The 16,791-nt window shown below is 43.4% G+C and overlaps 3 protein-coding genes across 9 annotated transcripts in view; 1 reads left to right on the forward strand and 2 right to left on the reverse strand.

The window, feature by feature from the left end:
• Window positions 1–794: 794 nt before the first annotated feature.
• On the reverse strand, window positions 795–7,008 carry OSGEPL1 (O-sialoglycoprotein endopeptidase like 1). 2 transcript variants are annotated; one of them, XM_075027983.1, is made up of 8 exons: window positions 6,846–7,008; window positions 6,200–6,449; window positions 5,174–5,561; window positions 4,069–4,273; window positions 3,837–3,985; window positions 3,193–3,323; window positions 2,975–3,046; window positions 795–1,855 (listed from the first exon to the last, which is right to left on the reverse strand). In XM_075027983.1, the coding sequence occupies exons 2-8, from the start codon at window positions 6,409–6,411 to the stop codon at window positions 1,744–1,746; spliced, it is 1,269 nt and encodes a 422-aa protein (XP_074884084.1). In that variant the 5' UTR covers window positions 6,412–6,449; window positions 6,846–7,008; the 3' UTR covers window positions 795–1,743. The 2 variants fall into 2 exon arrangements, with proteins under 2 accessions (XP_074884084.1, XP_074884085.1); XM_075027984.1 differs by having other exon boundaries at window positions 796–1,855; window positions 5,174–5,556; window positions 6,200–7,002.
• A 735-nt stretch (window positions 7,009–7,743) lies between these two features.
• ORMDL1 (ORMDL sphingolipid biosynthesis regulator 1) lies at window positions 7,744–15,790 on the reverse strand. 5 transcript variants are annotated; one of them, XM_075027987.1, is made up of 5 exons: window positions 15,775–15,790; window positions 13,730–13,885; window positions 13,253–13,446; window positions 10,723–10,874; window positions 7,744–9,238 (listed from the first exon to the last, which is right to left on the reverse strand). In XM_075027987.1, the coding sequence occupies exons 3-5, from the start codon at window positions 13,424–13,426 to the stop codon at window positions 9,103–9,105; spliced, it is 462 nt and encodes a 153-aa protein (XP_074884088.1). In that variant the 5' UTR covers window positions 13,427–13,446; window positions 13,730–13,885; window positions 15,775–15,790; the 3' UTR covers window positions 7,744–9,102. The 5 variants fall into 5 exon arrangements, with proteins under 5 accessions (XP_074884088.1, XP_074884090.1, XP_074884086.1 ...); XM_075027989.1 differs by lacking the exon at window positions 15,775–15,790 and adding an exon at window positions 14,990–15,126 and having other exon boundaries at window positions 13,253–13,433; window positions 13,730–13,882; XM_075027985.1 differs by lacking the exon at window positions 15,775–15,790 and adding an exon at window positions 14,990–15,126 and having other exon boundaries at window positions 13,730–13,882.
• The window catches only part of PMS1 (PMS1 homolog 1, mismatch repair system component), a 48,415-nt gene continuing 46,572 nt past the window's right edge, over window positions 14,949–16,791 (forward strand). The window contains exon 1 of one of the 2 annotated variants that reach the window (XM_075027982.1): window positions 14,949–15,070. The gene's annotated coding sequence lies outside the window, so the exon portion shown is untranslated. The other variant, XM_075027981.1, reaches the window with a different exon arrangement.

Consider the following 16,791-nt stretch of genomic DNA (forward strand, 5'->3'; position numbering starts at 1 on the left):
CATCTCCATTTAAATATTTCAAAAAGTCTTTAATAGAATTACTTGGGGCATTGTTCCCATTTACTTGTTTTGGAAGATCTTTTAAGTATTTTTTTTCAATTTAAAAAAAAAATCATTTTTGCTCTATAAACTCCCACTTAATTGAGATAAACATAATAGTGACCCATTAACTTGTGTGTAGTATCACACAAGAAAGTTTCCGTGGTGTTAGAATCAAGCTCTTGGTCCAAACAACAGTAGTTTTGGGAGGCCTGGGATATACGGGAACCATTGTACCTCCAGTTCATAAGGCTGTGACCCTGAGGGGATATATGTATTGGATTTTATCAGCATTTACTCTATCATCTCAGAACACAGCTATATAGGGATTTCTTCCTCCTCTGTGTTCAGAAACTTTGGAAGCAGGGAGAGACTTCTGAGCAGCAAGACTGACTGGCTCGTTGGTCCCAAGTATGGTAGGACCAGCACTAAAAACTGGGATAACAGACAGATCAGTTATGATCTGGAGGGAAAAAAGGTTTTGCTCACTGTTATATTCACAAATTCCAGTCTTTCACCTATGTTGGAATCAGTCAGACAGATGTATAAACACACTGCTGGATAGGGCATATGAAATGTGATAGTTAAATTTATTAAATGGTATATTACTTTACCAAGAAGATAAAACTACTTAATGATATAAATTACTTTACTAAAAGATAGATTACTTGTAGTTGAAATCCCATGAAAATGAGACTCCAGAAATACTATGTAATAAAATGTAAATACTATGTACTGTTCCAATGCTTTCTGTTCAATGAAGGATCTTAAAGTTCTTCCAAAAATTTACTGGGAGAAAAGATAATGCACGTACCTTGTTAATTTGTTACATCTTGCCCTTGAGTTGAAAAAAATTTAAAAAGCAGGCAACTTACTCATCTGCTTGTAACTGTCCCACAAATCCCAATTACTTGTTTGTATTTAAATGGAGGCAATTTTAAACATACACATTATGAACTAGAAAACTGCTATCGAAGAGGTACTTAATACTTGAAGTGTTTATTCCAGTAAATACCACTGCAATGAATAATAATGTCTAACTATCAAAAGGCAAGGTCAAATAACCCATTATTCACATCAAAACTCAGAATTTGCATCTTAATAGCTCACTTAAGCTAATCACAGTGTTATTGACCTGCTTATAAAAAAAAAAAAAAAAGGGGAGAAAATTAAAAGGCACTAGCCCTATACCCCAAAATTTTAATTTTGTATAAGTAAGAATAGGCTTCTCACACAAGTAGCAGAAAACTAGGTACTGTTGAAATTCAGTTGTACTGGTACAGCTAACACATTGAGGTCTTGAAAATCTGTGCGCTCTTGTGTTTACTTTCTGTAACTTTTCAAGCATGGAAGGTATGAATTTTTTTTAACATGTAGTGTAAATTCTAAACCTTATATGAATTATATTGTTAAATTATAATATGGCATATATAATCGGGTTTCTATATTTATAAGTTATAAAGTGTAAACAATGGATATATTTTCATTTGCATAAGTTTATATTTATTAGAAAGTACACTTTTAATTATTTTTTTTATTGTTCTAATACCTAGAACTTAAGACAGTTGTGGAACAGTAACTGGAATAATTTTGGTGGTATGACACAGCATTTCTCTGAGGTGATTTTCAACACTTGTAAACTAAGTACTGTCAGTAAATGCAACAGCATTGAAACAGTTTTTATTGAACAATTTATAGTTGCATTTACTTTACCAAGTTACTTTTTAAGATACTAACCATCATATCTTTTTTAAGTTTTGGCACCTTGATGGAATCTTCTTCAACTCTTTTTGAAATATCAATTCCAAGGGGAGCTCTAGAAAATAATAAAATGATGTATTTGTTTAAAATAAATAACATTATTGCTGTATCACACACGTGCAAATTCACAGACCTTTTTTACAACGAGCATGGGAGTCAGAGTATTTTTAGATTCCCCGCACTGTTAGAACGTGTGACCATTAAAATGGTCCATCTGAAGCTGTACCTAGGAGCACCTTTACAATGAGGAAATGTTTGCATTTGTAGCCATTCCAAACTCAGGAAACACAGCTCTGATTTTAAAGCCAGCTTCTGGGGATGTGATTTATTTAGATTCTGATTTTAGTTGATAATTCATTTTACATCTCACTGATGAATGCAGGACACAATAGAGATTCACAGATATCTCCTTCTGTGATAATCTTAAAGAATGTATAGTCTACAGCAAATAAAATTTAGTAATTTATTCACTGAGATTATATAAAGCAAGATATTTTTGCAGAAGAGTACTTTATAGTTTTTCATGTGAAAATTATTTTTTTTTTTTTTTTTTGTCCTGAGACTTTCCAAGTCTGTTTTCCTGGAAATGGAAAGGGGAAAAACATGAAAAAAATTTCATGTTTAAGACCAGCTGGTACTTTTGAAATACTAGAATTTTGTTTGGCCTTAAGCCTAGGATCTACTTAAATCTGTAGAACAAGCCTTACCTAAGAAGTCATTAAAAAAAATAAAAAATAATCAGTATTATCAGTAAAAAAACCCAGTATATATGTCAAATTCTTTTTTTAGAGTGATTGCTCATTATGAACCCACAGTTTGACTTGGGAGCATTTTGACCTATGTCTAGAGTGACTGAGAAGCTAAAGGGAGCGTATTACAGCTTAACTTGCTCCAGTTTTCCCATACCACAATGGTAATAGGAAAATAAATAGAACTGTTATGATGTACAGTAATTTAAGTTTCTGAGCCAAAAACACCATAACTGTCAGACACAATCATTTATATTTCAGAACTACATTGAAAAGGAAGTGCTGGTAACTTTTAAAGCTCATGTGCACTGCAAAGACACTCCTCATCAGCTTCTGCTACGCTTTTTAGCCTACACATCCTTCCACTTTCATTGACCGTAGTGAATAAGTGAAGGAATAGGCTGTGAATGAATCAAGTCACTTACTTTGGTTCATAGCGGATGCCATCAGTACTATGTAGAACACCAAGTCCTGCACGTAACCTTTCAACGCCGTTCCTAAGGAAGAAAGCAATTATATAAAATGTATGTCATAACTATCTGAATATGTGTATGTGGTTCAGTCACCATAAACAGAAGTTCTTGACTCCAGTGTCAGCTTTTAAAGAACATTATAGAAACACATGAAAAGAGACAACTCTTACCATGCAATCATGACACCATTATCAGTGCACAGTCTTGGTGGAGGACACAGAAAAGCAAAATCATTTGCATCTGCCAAAGTCTGTAGACCTTTTCGGATGTACTGATTACTTGCAACTCCTCCTGATACAACCTGACAGCAGTTTCAAAAAGAAAAAAGGCATTAACTCAGAAGTACCGACAAGTCACACTCAACTAACGTCTTATTTAAAAAAAGGTTATCAGATGAAGTTCTGAAGACCGCAATAAAGCATTTTAAGATTAAAACATACTTTTAAGATGAAAACATACCAGAAAAAGAATATGGTAAGCGAACTTATTATGCTAAAAGAGATGCCTGAATAAAAGCATATTATAATTACAACAGCTGTCAAGTATTGGGGAGCACTAGGTCAAATTATGTGGCCTGAATTGTTATGGAAGGTCAGATTAGACAGGAAGAAAATCTCTTCTAGCTTAAAACCAAACTATGAAAGACTTTATTGTAAATATTTACATGACTATTACTTTAACCCTGGTATTTTAATAATGTAATAGATACTGACATCTTCCTCACCTGTTAAGGGAAAAAGTACAACAAGGCATCTGCATCTTCAAATGATGTTATACAGTCAAGTACAAAAAGGAAAAAAAAAAGTATACGCACCAAAGTTGCATTTTTTGATGATAATATGCTATTTTTTATGCAGAACAGCATGGCTCGATATGTCCGCTGGATAATATGAACAGCCACTGCATGCTGTACAGCAGCAGCAATATCCTTAACACAGGATAGGATCTCACCTTCTTGAATACCTATGAAAATGTATGATCAAATGGGTTTTCCTGAGTATAGGTCATCAAAAACATGGTTTGTATCTGACTTTGCTTAAAAATACCTTCTTCTTTTTCTTTTTGTATAATGGCTTTATTGGCAAGGTTCTGAAGTCCAGAAAAAGAAAAATCACAGTTACGATACTGTTGCATGGGAAGTCTGAACGTGTATTGTTGCCAGTCTCCAGTTTGAGCCAAGTGCTCTATTGCCTTCCCCCCAGCCATGCTGTGGCACTCTGGGTGCTTTCTTAAAGAGAGTCTTCTTGCTACCTAAAGAGAAAATAAACAAGGCTTGGAATAGAGAGCTAAATTAATACCTCCTGTAACTGCATCACTCTATTGTAGTCCGTGGAGTAAAACTGGACACCACAAAATCCAATCCAACGTGAAATTACGAACAGGGCACAATAAGGATAAGATATACATCAGTTGGATATTTTTTTTTTTCTGGAGTAATTAGAAATGCAATTCTAGAACAATTTGGGCAAACAAGGATCAACAAATTTAGCAGCAAACATTAATTACCCAATTTTTCTGCTATAGGAAACACACACACAGACTGCCATACTGTATTGCGCAATAAACAGGAACAAAGTTGATTTCAACTTTCGACAATCCCCTTTCTGACTCCACTCACTCCCCCACTTTTATAATTAATACACACAAATACTGTTTAAAAACTCTGCTTGTGTTTGAGAACAAAACAGTAAGTGACCAATTTTACAGATTTACTTGGTGACCCAGAAAACTTAGATTCTGAAAGCAAACCAGACTTTTCTTACCACAAAAAACCTGGTAAGAAATGTTTTAACATGTATTGTTTTAAACCTGACAGTATCCTTTCAAATACCACAATCAATCTTCTCTAATTCATACAGCTCGTTTGTATAACAGGTGTCAATGAAACTTCCAACGTCAGTTTTGGTTATGTTGTCTGTTTGCTAAAAATATAATTAATTTACTTATGTTACAGCTGATGCTATACATAGACTTTTAACAGCCTCGTGTGTCTTACACCTATGGTATTTCAAAATAGAAAAAAAAAAAGTTAAATAAAGCTTACACTGCACTGTATTACTGTCCTTGGGCTGATGATACTACCACCATTATGTAGTATAACTGCAATAAAAAGAAGAAAAAACTAGATTCACTGATGTAAGGAAGTATTACCTTATCCAGCATGTCACCTGGTGCTATATCTATGGACTGTCCAAGCAGAAGGAAATCTGAAACTCCCCGTGCTACTGCCAAGATGCAGTGGCCTCCAGAGAGTAAAAGAACTAAGAAGGGAAATTCCACGTGATGTGTTAGTCTGACGGTCAGTGCGTGAGCCTCCATGTGATGAATGGGTATGAACGGCTTCTGGTACTCGTTCACCAAGTTCAAGCTGTACTGCAGCCCCACTTCCAGGCTTAGTGCAAGTCCTGGTTTTATTGTAGTTGCAATAGCTGCAAGTTCATGTACAGAAACTCCACTGACACCAAGTGCTTCTTTTACTACTTGCTCGATGTTTTCTCTGTGAAGTTGCTGTGCCACCACAGGAATTATTCCACCTGCTCTAGCAAAAACAAAGAATTACAATACATTTGTATTTCATAACAGATAGAATGGCATAAAAACAGATTTCAAACACCTCTTAACTTTGCTGTGTCCTGCCTGTTTCCTTAGTACATTCTCAAATGCCTTCCTTAGCATAAAGGGCATCTATGCCCTGAAGAGAGCATAACTGTCACTGGGAGGTCAGAAAAGGATGTAACTTGCCCTTTTTTGGTACATGTACCTCTTAAATGTACCTCAACGCTGTTCCAAAAGGACATCTGTAACTTAATATCCACAACCCCCACTTGTCAGTTCACATACTTAGCCACCAATGCCTATATTTGATTAAAATAAAATTGAGACATTTGGTGGTTTTATCAGTACTAATGATTTCATCTTTTAATTCAAGCTTGGTCAGTAATCTGTCTCTTTTTGAAAGAAATTAACTGGAGGAAACTTGTTAAATGCACAGCATTTCTTCCTCCACCCTTAGGAATATCTCAAGCAGAACGTGTCATGGCCCAAGGGACAGGTCTTTACGCCTACCCGCTTCTTACTGAGTTTTCCGAAGAAGGCTTTTATATGGATGATAGTACAAGTAAGAATAACAATAAAATCATTATTAGGGTGAAAGCTCCGGGAGAAGTATATTCTTACTGTAAATGGACTTCCTTCTGACAGTGCAGCGCTTCTCCCAGAACATTGCCGGCATCGTCCACCACGGCAGCGCCGGTGTCGTCACAGCTCGTCTCTATTCCCAGAACTAGTTTCCGAAGATGCTGTTTTCCAGAGCGAGCAGAGCTGCTTCTCAGCCACGCTGCTCGGCCGTGTTTAACGGATTTCAAAAGGCTTTTGGCAACGCTGTTCATCGTAAAAAATCTACCTGGTGGTTATCTCTGGAAAAGAACTGTGCAGTTTATTATTACAGGAGGGTTTTCAAACACACACTCTGGTCCCGTTTTCTGAGGAGGCGGCGTTACTTTTAAAGTTACGAATGACCACAGCTGATAAATTTAAGGCCCCGAGGGAAAAAAAGGTCATTTAAGAGTCGGGAGCGAACGTCTTTGCTTCACCTCGGCGGTGCTTCGAGAGCGCTCCCCACCCACGCCGCTGCTCGCTGCGTGCGGCCGGCGCTTCCCGCAGTCCCGAGGGCGCGACACAAACCACAGAGCAGACCCCTCGCCCGCAGCGGAACCGCGGCGTGGGTTAGCCCCTCGCCGCCCGCCGCGCACGGCCCGCCGCCCCGCTCTCCGGGGCTTTGCCCGGCCGCGGCCTCTTTGCCGTTTCACGGCCAGAGGCTCACCTCCCTCCTCGACGGGCCCGGCCGCGCGGGCGGCGGGCAAAGCCGGCAGGCGCGGCCCGGCTGCGGCCCCGCGGCTGCGGCCCCGCGGCTGCGGCGGGCCGGCGGCGCCCACCCCCCGCGGGCCGCCCCGCGGCTGCGGCGGGCCGGCGGCGCCCACCCCCCGCGGGCCGCCCCGCCGGGCACTCGCGCCCTACCCTCCGGCCGCGGGCTATCGCCCCCTGACGCCCCCCGCCCTCCCCTTTTGCCGGCGGCACGTTCCCGCCCCGCCGGCGGACGCTGCCAGCCGGCGCTGGGCCTGGGGCCCGCCCGCCTGCCCGCCCGCCTTCCTATCCCGCGGCGGCGCCCACCGGCGGGAGGCGGCGCCGCCGCCGCGCACGGTGCCGTCCCGGCTCAGGCAGCGGAGCTCTCCCGCCCACCGGCGGGCCACGGGGCGCGGCTCCCCCGGGGCCGGCGCAGGCGCGGAGCGGGGCGGGGCGAGCTGCCCGGCCGTAGGGGAGGCCCTGCGCCCCCGCCTCCCCGGAAGGGCGAGAAGCAGAGGCAGCCGTGCGAGGGCGAGTGATGCCGATTCCGCAGGTCAAGAGCTTCGCCCAGCCGCCGCAAGGCAGCCCCGCCCCGTCCGCCGCGGTCCCGGCGCTGCCCGAGGCGCCTCGCCTCGCCTCGCCACCCCCCCCCCGCCCGCGTCGCGACATTCCGTCCGTGCCTTGAAGTCCTGGTCCCCTGTACGCGGGACCGGGATTTTCAAAGGGCCAGCGCAGCCGCGTGGCCGTCGTTACGTGAAAATCAACCAGTTAACCACGTTCTGCACAAATAAAGAATTACTTCCCAGTGCTAAAAAAAGAAATCGTAACTCATTACTTTTTTCTTTTCCTTTATCAAGAAAGCAAACAGCCAGAAAATTCTCTTAGGAAGAAAAGAAGTATGCCACTGTGGGCTTTTTTTCTTTTTTTTTGCTTTGCCTTTTTATTTTTTTTTTCCAGCTCACCAGCTGTTGCTGCAACCAAAGTGTAAATCAAGTCTTAAATGGAGTCTTCTGTTAAATCTGAGCTGGTTTTGGCTGGCAGGCTTCAAAATTAATCCTTTTTCCAAGACAGAGAAATAAGTGCTCAGAGCTCTAGATGTACCTCCTTCACTCTCGATCCAGACCTGGTAATCTACAAGATTGCTCCGTACTACATGGTACACCTAAAACACAGCATTCCTCCACATTTCTAAGACATGCAAATTATCCACACCTTTTTCTGCAAAAGCATACAGTTAGTCCATGTGATTTGCCTATTCACCTACTTCTAGCTCGGCTTCTATCCTAAATTACGACCTATACAGACCTTCTCTTCTGTGTTCTGACACCTGCTCTACAATGGAGCTGTTTCTCCTACAACAGCAGCAACCCTTTCCCCCACCATTAGAGGCCTCTCAACTACTGAAAAATAACCCATCAGCCAAATATCAGAGAAAACAGTAAAAAATCCACACCTTAAGAGACATTTCAATTTTTCAGGATGCCCCTTTTACACACAGAAAAGTCAGTATCCTGGTGAGCAAAATGAAATAAACACAACAGTGGCAACTTGTAAAAGCATACATAAACTGAGCTATCAAGTTGATGTAGAAATCCCCTGAGCTGACAGTTAAGGACTTTCTTCAGTCTTTGTGACAAAAAAAAAAATAAAAAAATCACAAGAACAGATAAGGCATGAATAACACCATCAGTTTATGCTAGCTGTCACAGTATTTACTGTGAGACAAACTTTTACAATGCAATAACAAGCACAACCACCTACAATCCACACAGCAGAAACTAGCTACTTTCACTTAACCTAAGAATGCGGCCTCACCAGTCCTTAGCATCAAGGACCCTGGATTTATATGTAAAGTTACCATTTGCATTATGGTTGGCTGGGTGTTTGAGAAACACTGCTCCCCGTTTCAGCTGTTACTCGCACCTTCTTTACAAGTCACTTGCATCAGCCAGGCATATATACAGTCTTAGCGGGGATTATGCTTTAGAGCTGGGCCTGCCCAGTTCTTCATGGAAATCTTTCTTATAGAGGTTTCCAATTCACATTTAAGTATTTGAAGTCATCTTATAAATTCAACTTTCATCCCAGATGCTGCTGCAGGAAGTAGGAACTGTATCTCAGATGTAAAAGCATCTCTCATTGAATACGATTAGATACATGGCACAGCGGACTACTCATTTCCTTCACCTGGGGAGCAGCAGTAGCCATGTCGGGGTGGTCAGCATCAAACCTTCTGCTTAATATTTATTGATGCCAAAGATTCGAACACCATGCAACTGTGGCAGCTTGGGGATAAGCACGGTCAGGAGAGAGGTGGTGTTGAGGATAAAGTGTGTTGGATCATACTTTGTGTAGAAACTCGCCAGGAAGTACCTGCAGGAGGAAAGGGAGCAAGCTTAGCTGATGACACCCTGGACTGAAAAATAAACAAACAAAGCATAATTGAAAGAAGTGCTTTAGTAATCAGTAGTATTTTACTGGGTAACAACCGATCTATTCCTGTATTAAATATCTCACGTGAGGTTCAAGAATATCTGCAGCAAAATTACGGACTAAGTCTTTTCTTCCCATACTTCTCAAGGTGCTAAAAAGCAACTCTCAGCTAGTATTTGCCTCCAACATTCTCCCTGCCCTTCAAGTTCTCTGACTTCTGCAACTACAGGCCTGATTTATGATAGAGGTTTTAAATAGTGTAAGATCTGTTACCAAAACACTTGCAGTTCTGCTACACTAGCAAGCTCAGTGACAAAGCATTTGACATTTTTCAGTGCAAAAATAATTTATGCTGAACACATCTGTGACTGGTGTGATTTTAAAATGCTTCCCGTCTGGCAGATGTTTCCAGCACATTCTTCTTTTAAGCTAGTCCACAACCTGTTCAACTGCAACAATAAGGAAATGTGCCTCAGAAAATCCAATTCACTACCGACTTCTTTACGCTTTGAGCCAATAATTTCATCTCGTTCCTTGCAAAAACTAGTCACAGAAATGAGGCTATCAGATTGTTTGGTTTTGTCCCAGCAAAACGGAGACGTGTGCTCAGCTACTTATGCATTACTAGTGCATTAAGAGAACTATACACAAGTGTTATGAATACAAAATTCCCACTGGAAAGCGGGAAGCAATCTTTGAAGAGGATTTTTTTTGAGGAGTTATATATATATTTTTTCAGTTTCTATCCTTTGTGAACCAATGTTCTAAACCCGATGCCAGATCTTCCCTTTGCCCCCTGCCATGCAAGTGGACAACGTCCTTTAGGGAAAAACAGAAAGCCTTTTTGGAGTTGGATATTAATACGTATCCGATTTCCTTTAGTTACACAACCATACTTTGGCTAACAGAGACAGGCAGTGTAGAATTTCTAACCTATTTACGTAACTAGTGTAAACAGAAGACAATCCGTACAAAGCAAAACCAACATGCAAAATCCTGGACCCCACTCAGTGACAACTGCCACACTCCTCCTAACTCACAAGTTGCAAAATGGTTAATATATGCTGTCATGTGCTAAAGGCAAATAGTTTCGATTTTCAGTATTTATGACTTCACAATCTCTTAAAGAACTTCAAGAGTTAATAGTAAGTTTTCCTCACAACGTTTCTAATCTTTAAAACCTGCCCCACTGTTTACAAACTTCGACTTCAGTATGTGAACTGGAGTGTCAAAAGCTGCAGGAAGAAAGATTGTTGATTATATGACCTGTAAATATGTACTCCCTACCTCTGTGATGTAGTAACAAACAAGCAAAAAAAAAGAAAGAAAATGCTTTTAGAATGTAAATTGCATCTCATTTTGTTGCAGCTTTTGAAGTCATGGTTTTGTGATTCAATTAATCCATAATACAGTTTTGAACTCACAGAATTATAGGAGAGATTGTGAAGAATTTTCTTGAAGATGTAAACTGTACTCCATAATCCAGTTGTTCCCAGTGTGTTAGTAGCCTAGCTTTCCCCTGATCAGGTGTTTCAAAAGGAGTTCCCTTCACTGCATGCAAAAACACATACATTCCCTGGGGAAAATAAAAAGTGAATACAGTGGCACTTTTAGCTGTATTTTTTAATAACTGTTACATTGTTCAATGCATTGTAAAAAAAAAGAGAGCAAATGAATCCTCACCCAGAAGAGCTGCTAGCCTGTAATGACAAATTATCGAAGACAAAGGAAGAGACAAGATTTTGATTTTGCCCAAGGTTGTGCAGTCAGTGGCACAGTCAGAATTAAAGCCAAAGTCTATGTGACATCCAATCCACTGCCTTCCACATTAGATGGCAAAAATTGCATGAAATCAACACAATTTTAACAAGCACTGTAACAAGTTTAGGGCTGCTGATTTATATTACCACTTTCCTGACACAGTGTCAATTAAGTTATGAGGTAGAGTCTGCACAAAGCAAAAATCTATCTGTGAATACTGGCAATATTACAAGAACTTTTGAAAGCTTTCTCAGCCCCCCAGCAGCTTCAAATAGTTAGAGGCTGACTATCAGCAATCTGTTGAACACCATCTGTCCATCTCTTTGCTGCTGTCCTTCACCACACTGGACTTTCTTTGTGATTGTTTCTGTTTGATGGGAGCATGCCATGTCTGGCCTGTTCTGAAAGATCAATTCAGGCCCATTGATTTCAGATAGGACTGCCTGCCCTCTTCCAGTTGTAACACACATTTGCTTTCTATCAAAGAGAGCACAGCAACTCCAATCAAGAGTCTCTATCAGAAGATATCAAAGACTTCCTTTTCTTTCTTTCAGGTTCTTATGCACATACAGAAATTGTTATAGAAAGCTTTATGTAGAAAAATCACATTTCTTCCAAATTCTTATAAAGGAGGTGAAATTTGAGCAAGTCACTTCACATCGTCTTCTACTTTTTTTTGGAACAGCCCCCTGACCGGAGGCCTATTAACCTGAGAGAATTAATTTGCTTAATTAATTCTTCAATTCATGATGTTTGCAGCGTCTCAGTTTTAATAACTTAACCAAAAAGGCACTTTTAGGACAGATCCAAATGCTTACTATATATTTTGTTTCGCACTGGTGTTTGCAGAAAGGACCACCAAAAATGCTTTCAAGGTCAGCTAAGTAGTTTTCCATTAGTGGAAATCCAAGATTTTTTTGTTTGTCAAACCTTTCAAGGATTTGTTTCCAAAAAAAGTACCATTTAAATGCTGAAATATCCAAAACTGCAGTTTATACTCATCTTCTAGTGTTTCACTAGTAAACTACTTGCCAGCGCATGCTCTCATCCCTGTCGTCATTATAGCTATTTGCAATGAATTTGGTAAGGCATTTGGGAAATATTCAGTAATACTTGTCTCTGCCAACATCTTCCAAAGTCAGGCATGTCTGATGCTGTCCAGGATAACGTAAAAAATGCTTTTATCATGCTTACAATCCCACTATTAGTTTTAAACCTATCTACAAAAATAAAAAGCTCGAATTAAAAAGATTATTTTTTTTAACAGGATTAAAGAGGCTATTATCCAACCTCAGTCTTAAAAGTGAACTATCATTTTCCTAAATAAGGAAGAAGCTATCTTCTTCTCAAGACTATTTGCTGTTAATCTTAGAAAGCTGAGTTAGCAAACCTCAAGTATGATGTAAATTGCTGGATTATGGCCCTCTTTTCTCTAAGCTTGGCAGGACCAGTACACATAAGTGCATTACTTTAAACGATTACAACAAAAATTATAGTATTCTGGGGAGAGGAGGCAGAAAGATTCTTAAGGTCTTCAGTTTCCAAATCCTTTTGCATACAAAAGTCATCATGCAAATCACAACCCACTGAATAACAAATGGTTTCGGGGCTTGGGTCAAGGTAGTCCAGTTTTTCCCACTGCTTTCAAGTAAGATTTTTCTTATGTCATGTGTAGTGACAAAGTTGTATGCTGAAGTCATTCTAAGCTAAAATGTATCTAGCTTGACCAGAAATCAAAGCAAGAAGAACAGAGATGTTTCTGTCCACGGAAACAGGTAAAGTGCTGAAATTAAACATTTTGGGATACTAACAGATTTATGTAGAAACGTTAGTAGATAATATCCAAGAATTAAAAATGTAATATATTTTTATGGATTCAGCACAGCTCTCTAGTAATATAAAAACCACTGTAAAAGTCAGTTGGCATGACGATTTTATGTTTGCAAGATTCTAGCTTAATTAAATGCCTTTTAAAAGAACACATAAACTACGTAAGGAGTATTTCAGGTCTTTTGTGCTTAAACCCAAAGTGATCACGTATCACTCCTCCTCCCAAAACCAGCCAACTCATTTAATAGTGGATAAGCCAAGTAGAGGTGGTGTTTTGGCTAGTTGGATTTCATTATCCGTACAGCCTGGCTATTTTTCTCTATGAACAAGTTTTAAAATTTTGTTACAAGACAGGGTACTTACCAGGTTGTGAATCACATTTGTTAAAGTCCAGGCAACAGGGACACTAAAGAAAGGAATGCTGAGCAAGACAATGTGCAGCATGCCGACTCCGAGCGCATATGTCAGCCACATTCCACGACTGTTCATCACCCGCGTGTTTGGATTTACCTCACTGTGGGCAACTCCTACGTTCATTTTTCCCCTATAAAACAGATCTGTCTGAAGATTGAGACTACTGTTACAGAGAAGTAGTTAACATATGCAATTTTCAAATTTGGGAAAAGGCTGTTTTAAATAAGCAGGTCTGGAAGGAACACAGTAAGCCAAGGTGTACCTCAAGATTTTCAAAGTATGGTTTATAGAGAAGTCAGTACAAAGGGGCTGTTAGGAACTATTTGTTTAAAAAAAAGCCCAAACAAAGAAAACCCACAGGCCTGCTACAGAAGGGATATTTAAAAAAAATAGTAAGCTGTGCTGTTAGAAGCTGAAGTTGCAAACCTGTAAGTAACCAAGCTTTGTAACTGTTGTCCTCTAAATTCTTTTCTCCATCCACGACAACATCTGCAGTTCTTCTCCACAATTTTCCTCTTGTTTCTTGTTCATGTAACGGCTAGTGAAGAATTCTGTGTATACCAATTGCCCAGCCACCTACTGCTAGAAAGAACGAACAGGGACTAATTTATGCCTGTTTTTTTTGCAGCAGAGTGCAGATTTCAGATTTTCCTCCTCTCCCCATCTGTTAGTTTTCAGAAAGACATTTCAATCTTTCAAATCTGGCTGAAATTAGCCAACGGGTTCAAAAGTTTTCTAAGTGACAGACGTACACAGAACAATTTCATAACATTGATTTCTTCAGGAGATTGACAGAAGTTACTGGAAGTGACACTCTCGTCCTGTTGTACTAAAATTTGTAATGATAATTAAAAAAACCCATTGTGTACTTTATACTCATGTGATCTGTGAGACTATTTATATTCATTTATGGGACTGGGATGGAGACTTTTTAACTTCCTTCTGAATCAGTCTACAAAAGCATCATTTAACCAGCAAGAATAGCTTGCTTTCGGGAGGAATCTTGCTTCTTTTACTTGCTTGGTGCTGTAGAGCACTGTAATACCCAACTATCTTGCGGTATTAACAGTAGGCTGTAAAATAAAAACAGGTGCGAAGAAGCTGAAACTGAACGGGAGCGATGCCGATTTTAACCAATACTTATTGCAAAGTATTTCCAAACGTGTACGTGCAGGGAACACGGTACCCGAGACGGATGAAGCGAGACTCTTCCTCCCTCCCCGGGATGCAGCACTGCCGGTAAGCCAGTCTCTAGACACACACCTTGAGATAATCTACCCTCCCTTCCTATTTTTTCCCCCCACGTTTCTCCACTAATCAGATGGGGACCTCCTCCCGGTTCGCTGTACCCCTGCCTCCCCTCTCTCCTCGCCAGGAGCCCAGCCGCTCGAAAGCAGCGGGACGCCGTGCCCGCAGACCCGGCGCGCAGGTCACCCCCCTCACAGGAGCCGGGGCCTCCCCGCAGAGCCGCCTCCCTTCCCGGCCACGCACCCTGCGGGCTCCCCGGCCGAGCCCCCTCTCGCCGCCCCGGCCCGCCCGGCCCCGCCGCTCGCCTCAGGGCCCGGCCCGGCCCGGCCCGCCAGCAGCCGCCGAGCGCCCCGGGGCCTGCTCGCAAGCACCGGCGCGCAGGCGGTAGCGGCGGCCCAGCCCGCCGTCCCGTCCTCCGCCTCCCGGGCGCGGCCCCACCTTTCCGCAGACCCGCCGGCCCAAGAGCCGCCGGCCGGAGCCGCCGAGGAGCAGGAGCGGAGCGCGGGCCGCCGGCCGCAGGTAGAGCCCGCCGGCCGCCCCGTGGGCAGGGCTGCTGGCGAGGGGAGGGGCCGCGCCTGGGCCGGGCCGCCCGCACCGCCCACGGGAGCGGGAGAGGCAGCGGCAGCGGGAGAGGCAGCGGCGGCGCGGACGCGCAGGTAGCGCGGCCCCGGGGCCCTGCGGGGGGCGGGCGCCCGGGAAGGGCGGAGGGGCCAGGGGCGGCGCGGGGCGGCTGCCCGCCTGCCGCCCGCCTGCTGCGGGAAACGCCGCCGCCTCCCCGGAGGCCCCGGCCGGGGCGGGGACGCCGCTTCCCCCGGGCAGCTGGCGGCACCGCGGCGGGAACCGCTGCCGCCCCGGGCTGCGCGGTAGGCCCGGGCCCGGGCCTGGGCTTGGGCCCGAGCCCGGGCCCGGCGCGGCGTCCCCCTGTGCGGCGCCAGGTCCTGCCGAGGAGCGAGGCCTGCTGGCTGGGGCGGGAGCCGCGCGTCCCTGGCGGCGGCGACTGCTGCCCTCCCCTCGCCTGGCCGAGGGGCGCGGCGACGCTGCTGTTGGCGCGGCACCCCCAGCTTTTCTTGACGGAAAGCTGAACCGGGGACTGGGGGCTGTTCGTGCGGTTTTAGGGAAGCTCGAGGGTGACCGTCCGCAGGTTCTATCTGCAGCCTTTCTCCCCCCCCCCCCCCCCCCCCCCCGCTTTTTTTTGTTTTTCTTCTCGTAAACTGAAGAATTACCTGAGTACGTGTGCTGGTGGACTCCTGAGAAAGGTGGCTGTTGGAGTTTGGGTTTGGGTGCTGCTCCAGAAATCTGTGAGGCCGCAACCATGAAGTTTAAGGAGCTTTGGTTCGCAGTTTACCTGATGGCGTGCAGTGTTACAGCTGTTCAGAGGGCCCCCGTCGCTGGGGTGTCTGACTTCATTCAGAGGGGTCAAAGGATTGCATCGGTGATGGTGCTCAAACACAGAAAATACTGTGCCTTCCCACGGAGCACGGACTGTAATATGTCCAGTCAGTGAGGAGTTATAGTAGCAAGGTGTCTTGAGCTGAAATACCTATCTTTAGCTAAAAGTAATCAAGGGCTGGATGCATTTCCATAGGTAGCAAGTACCAGAGGTCCCTCCCTCCCAGCAGGTGCCCCTGAGATGTGGCCAGCATGGCTGGCTGTATGGCCATGCGTGTCCTCCCTCTGCTATCCAGCAAGCAGCCAGCGGTCCTGCGTGGGCTGGTTTGGGCCCAGGGAAAGGGAGGGCACACCGGGAGCTAGTTCCTCTCCCAAACCGCCTGCATCAGTCACACCTCATAGAAAATTTGTCTTTGGGTTCTGCAACATTTCTGTTTTAAGACCCTCCCTTGTCTCAATTAGTGTCTTTTGATGAAGATACTCAGCTCTGATCTGGCACTTGTCATTAGTAAATCATGAAGCACTTGACATGGGAGTCCTGTATAATGCGTGAGGAAACTTGCCTTCCCGAATGCATGTACATGATTAATATTGGTTTGTCTTCAACAATACACGTCTTCCCATGCTCCTCTTCATTTCCAGTTTGTTTGGTGGAAAACTGATTTGTCAGGTCTTTTTATCACATCTGAAAGGCAAACTCCCTTTGGGAGTAAACAACAAGTATAAAGAGAAAACCTCTTTGTTGCTGTTCTTAGAATTAATGCTGCTTTCTCTTTGAAACACTGTACCTTCCCCCCCCCCCCCCCCCCCAAGTAACTATGTTTTTGCTTTGTCGTTTATGTTTAAAGACT

This window comes from Buteo buteo, chromosome 5 (assembly GCF_964188355.1).
Source record: "Buteo buteo chromosome 5, bButBut1.hap1.1, whole genome shotgun sequence".
NCBI lineage: Eukaryota > Metazoa > Chordata > Aves > Accipitriformes > Accipitridae > Buteo > Buteo buteo.

Excerpts from the sequence above, each read along its gene's own strand:
- OSGEPL1 (XM_075027983.1), bottom strand. The coding sequence starts at position 6,411 with ATGAACAGCGTTGCCAAAAGCCTTTTGAAATCCGTTAAACACGGCCGA. Across the intron at positions 5,562-6,199 it reads CAGAAGGAAGTCCATTTACA|AGCAGGTGGAATAATTCCTG; the intron begins GTAAGAATATAC and ends TGTTTTTGCTAG. Across the intron at positions 1,856-2,974 it reads GGCATCCGCTATGAACCAAA|AGCTCCCCTTGGAATTGATA; the intron begins GTAAGTGACTTG and ends ATTATTTTCTAG.
- ORMDL1 (XM_075027987.1), bottom strand. The coding sequence starts at position 13,426 with ATGAACGTAGGAGTTGCCCACAGTGAGGTAAATCCAAACACGCGGGTG. Across the intron at positions 10,875-13,252 it reads CAAATGTGATTCACAACCTG|GGAATGTATGTGTTTTTGCA; the intron begins GTAAGTACCCTG and ends TATTTTCCCCAG. Across the intron at positions 9,239-10,722 it reads ACAATCTCTCCTATAATTCT|GTACTTCCTGGCGAGTTTCT; the intron begins GTGAGTTCAAAA and ends TTCCTCCTGCAG.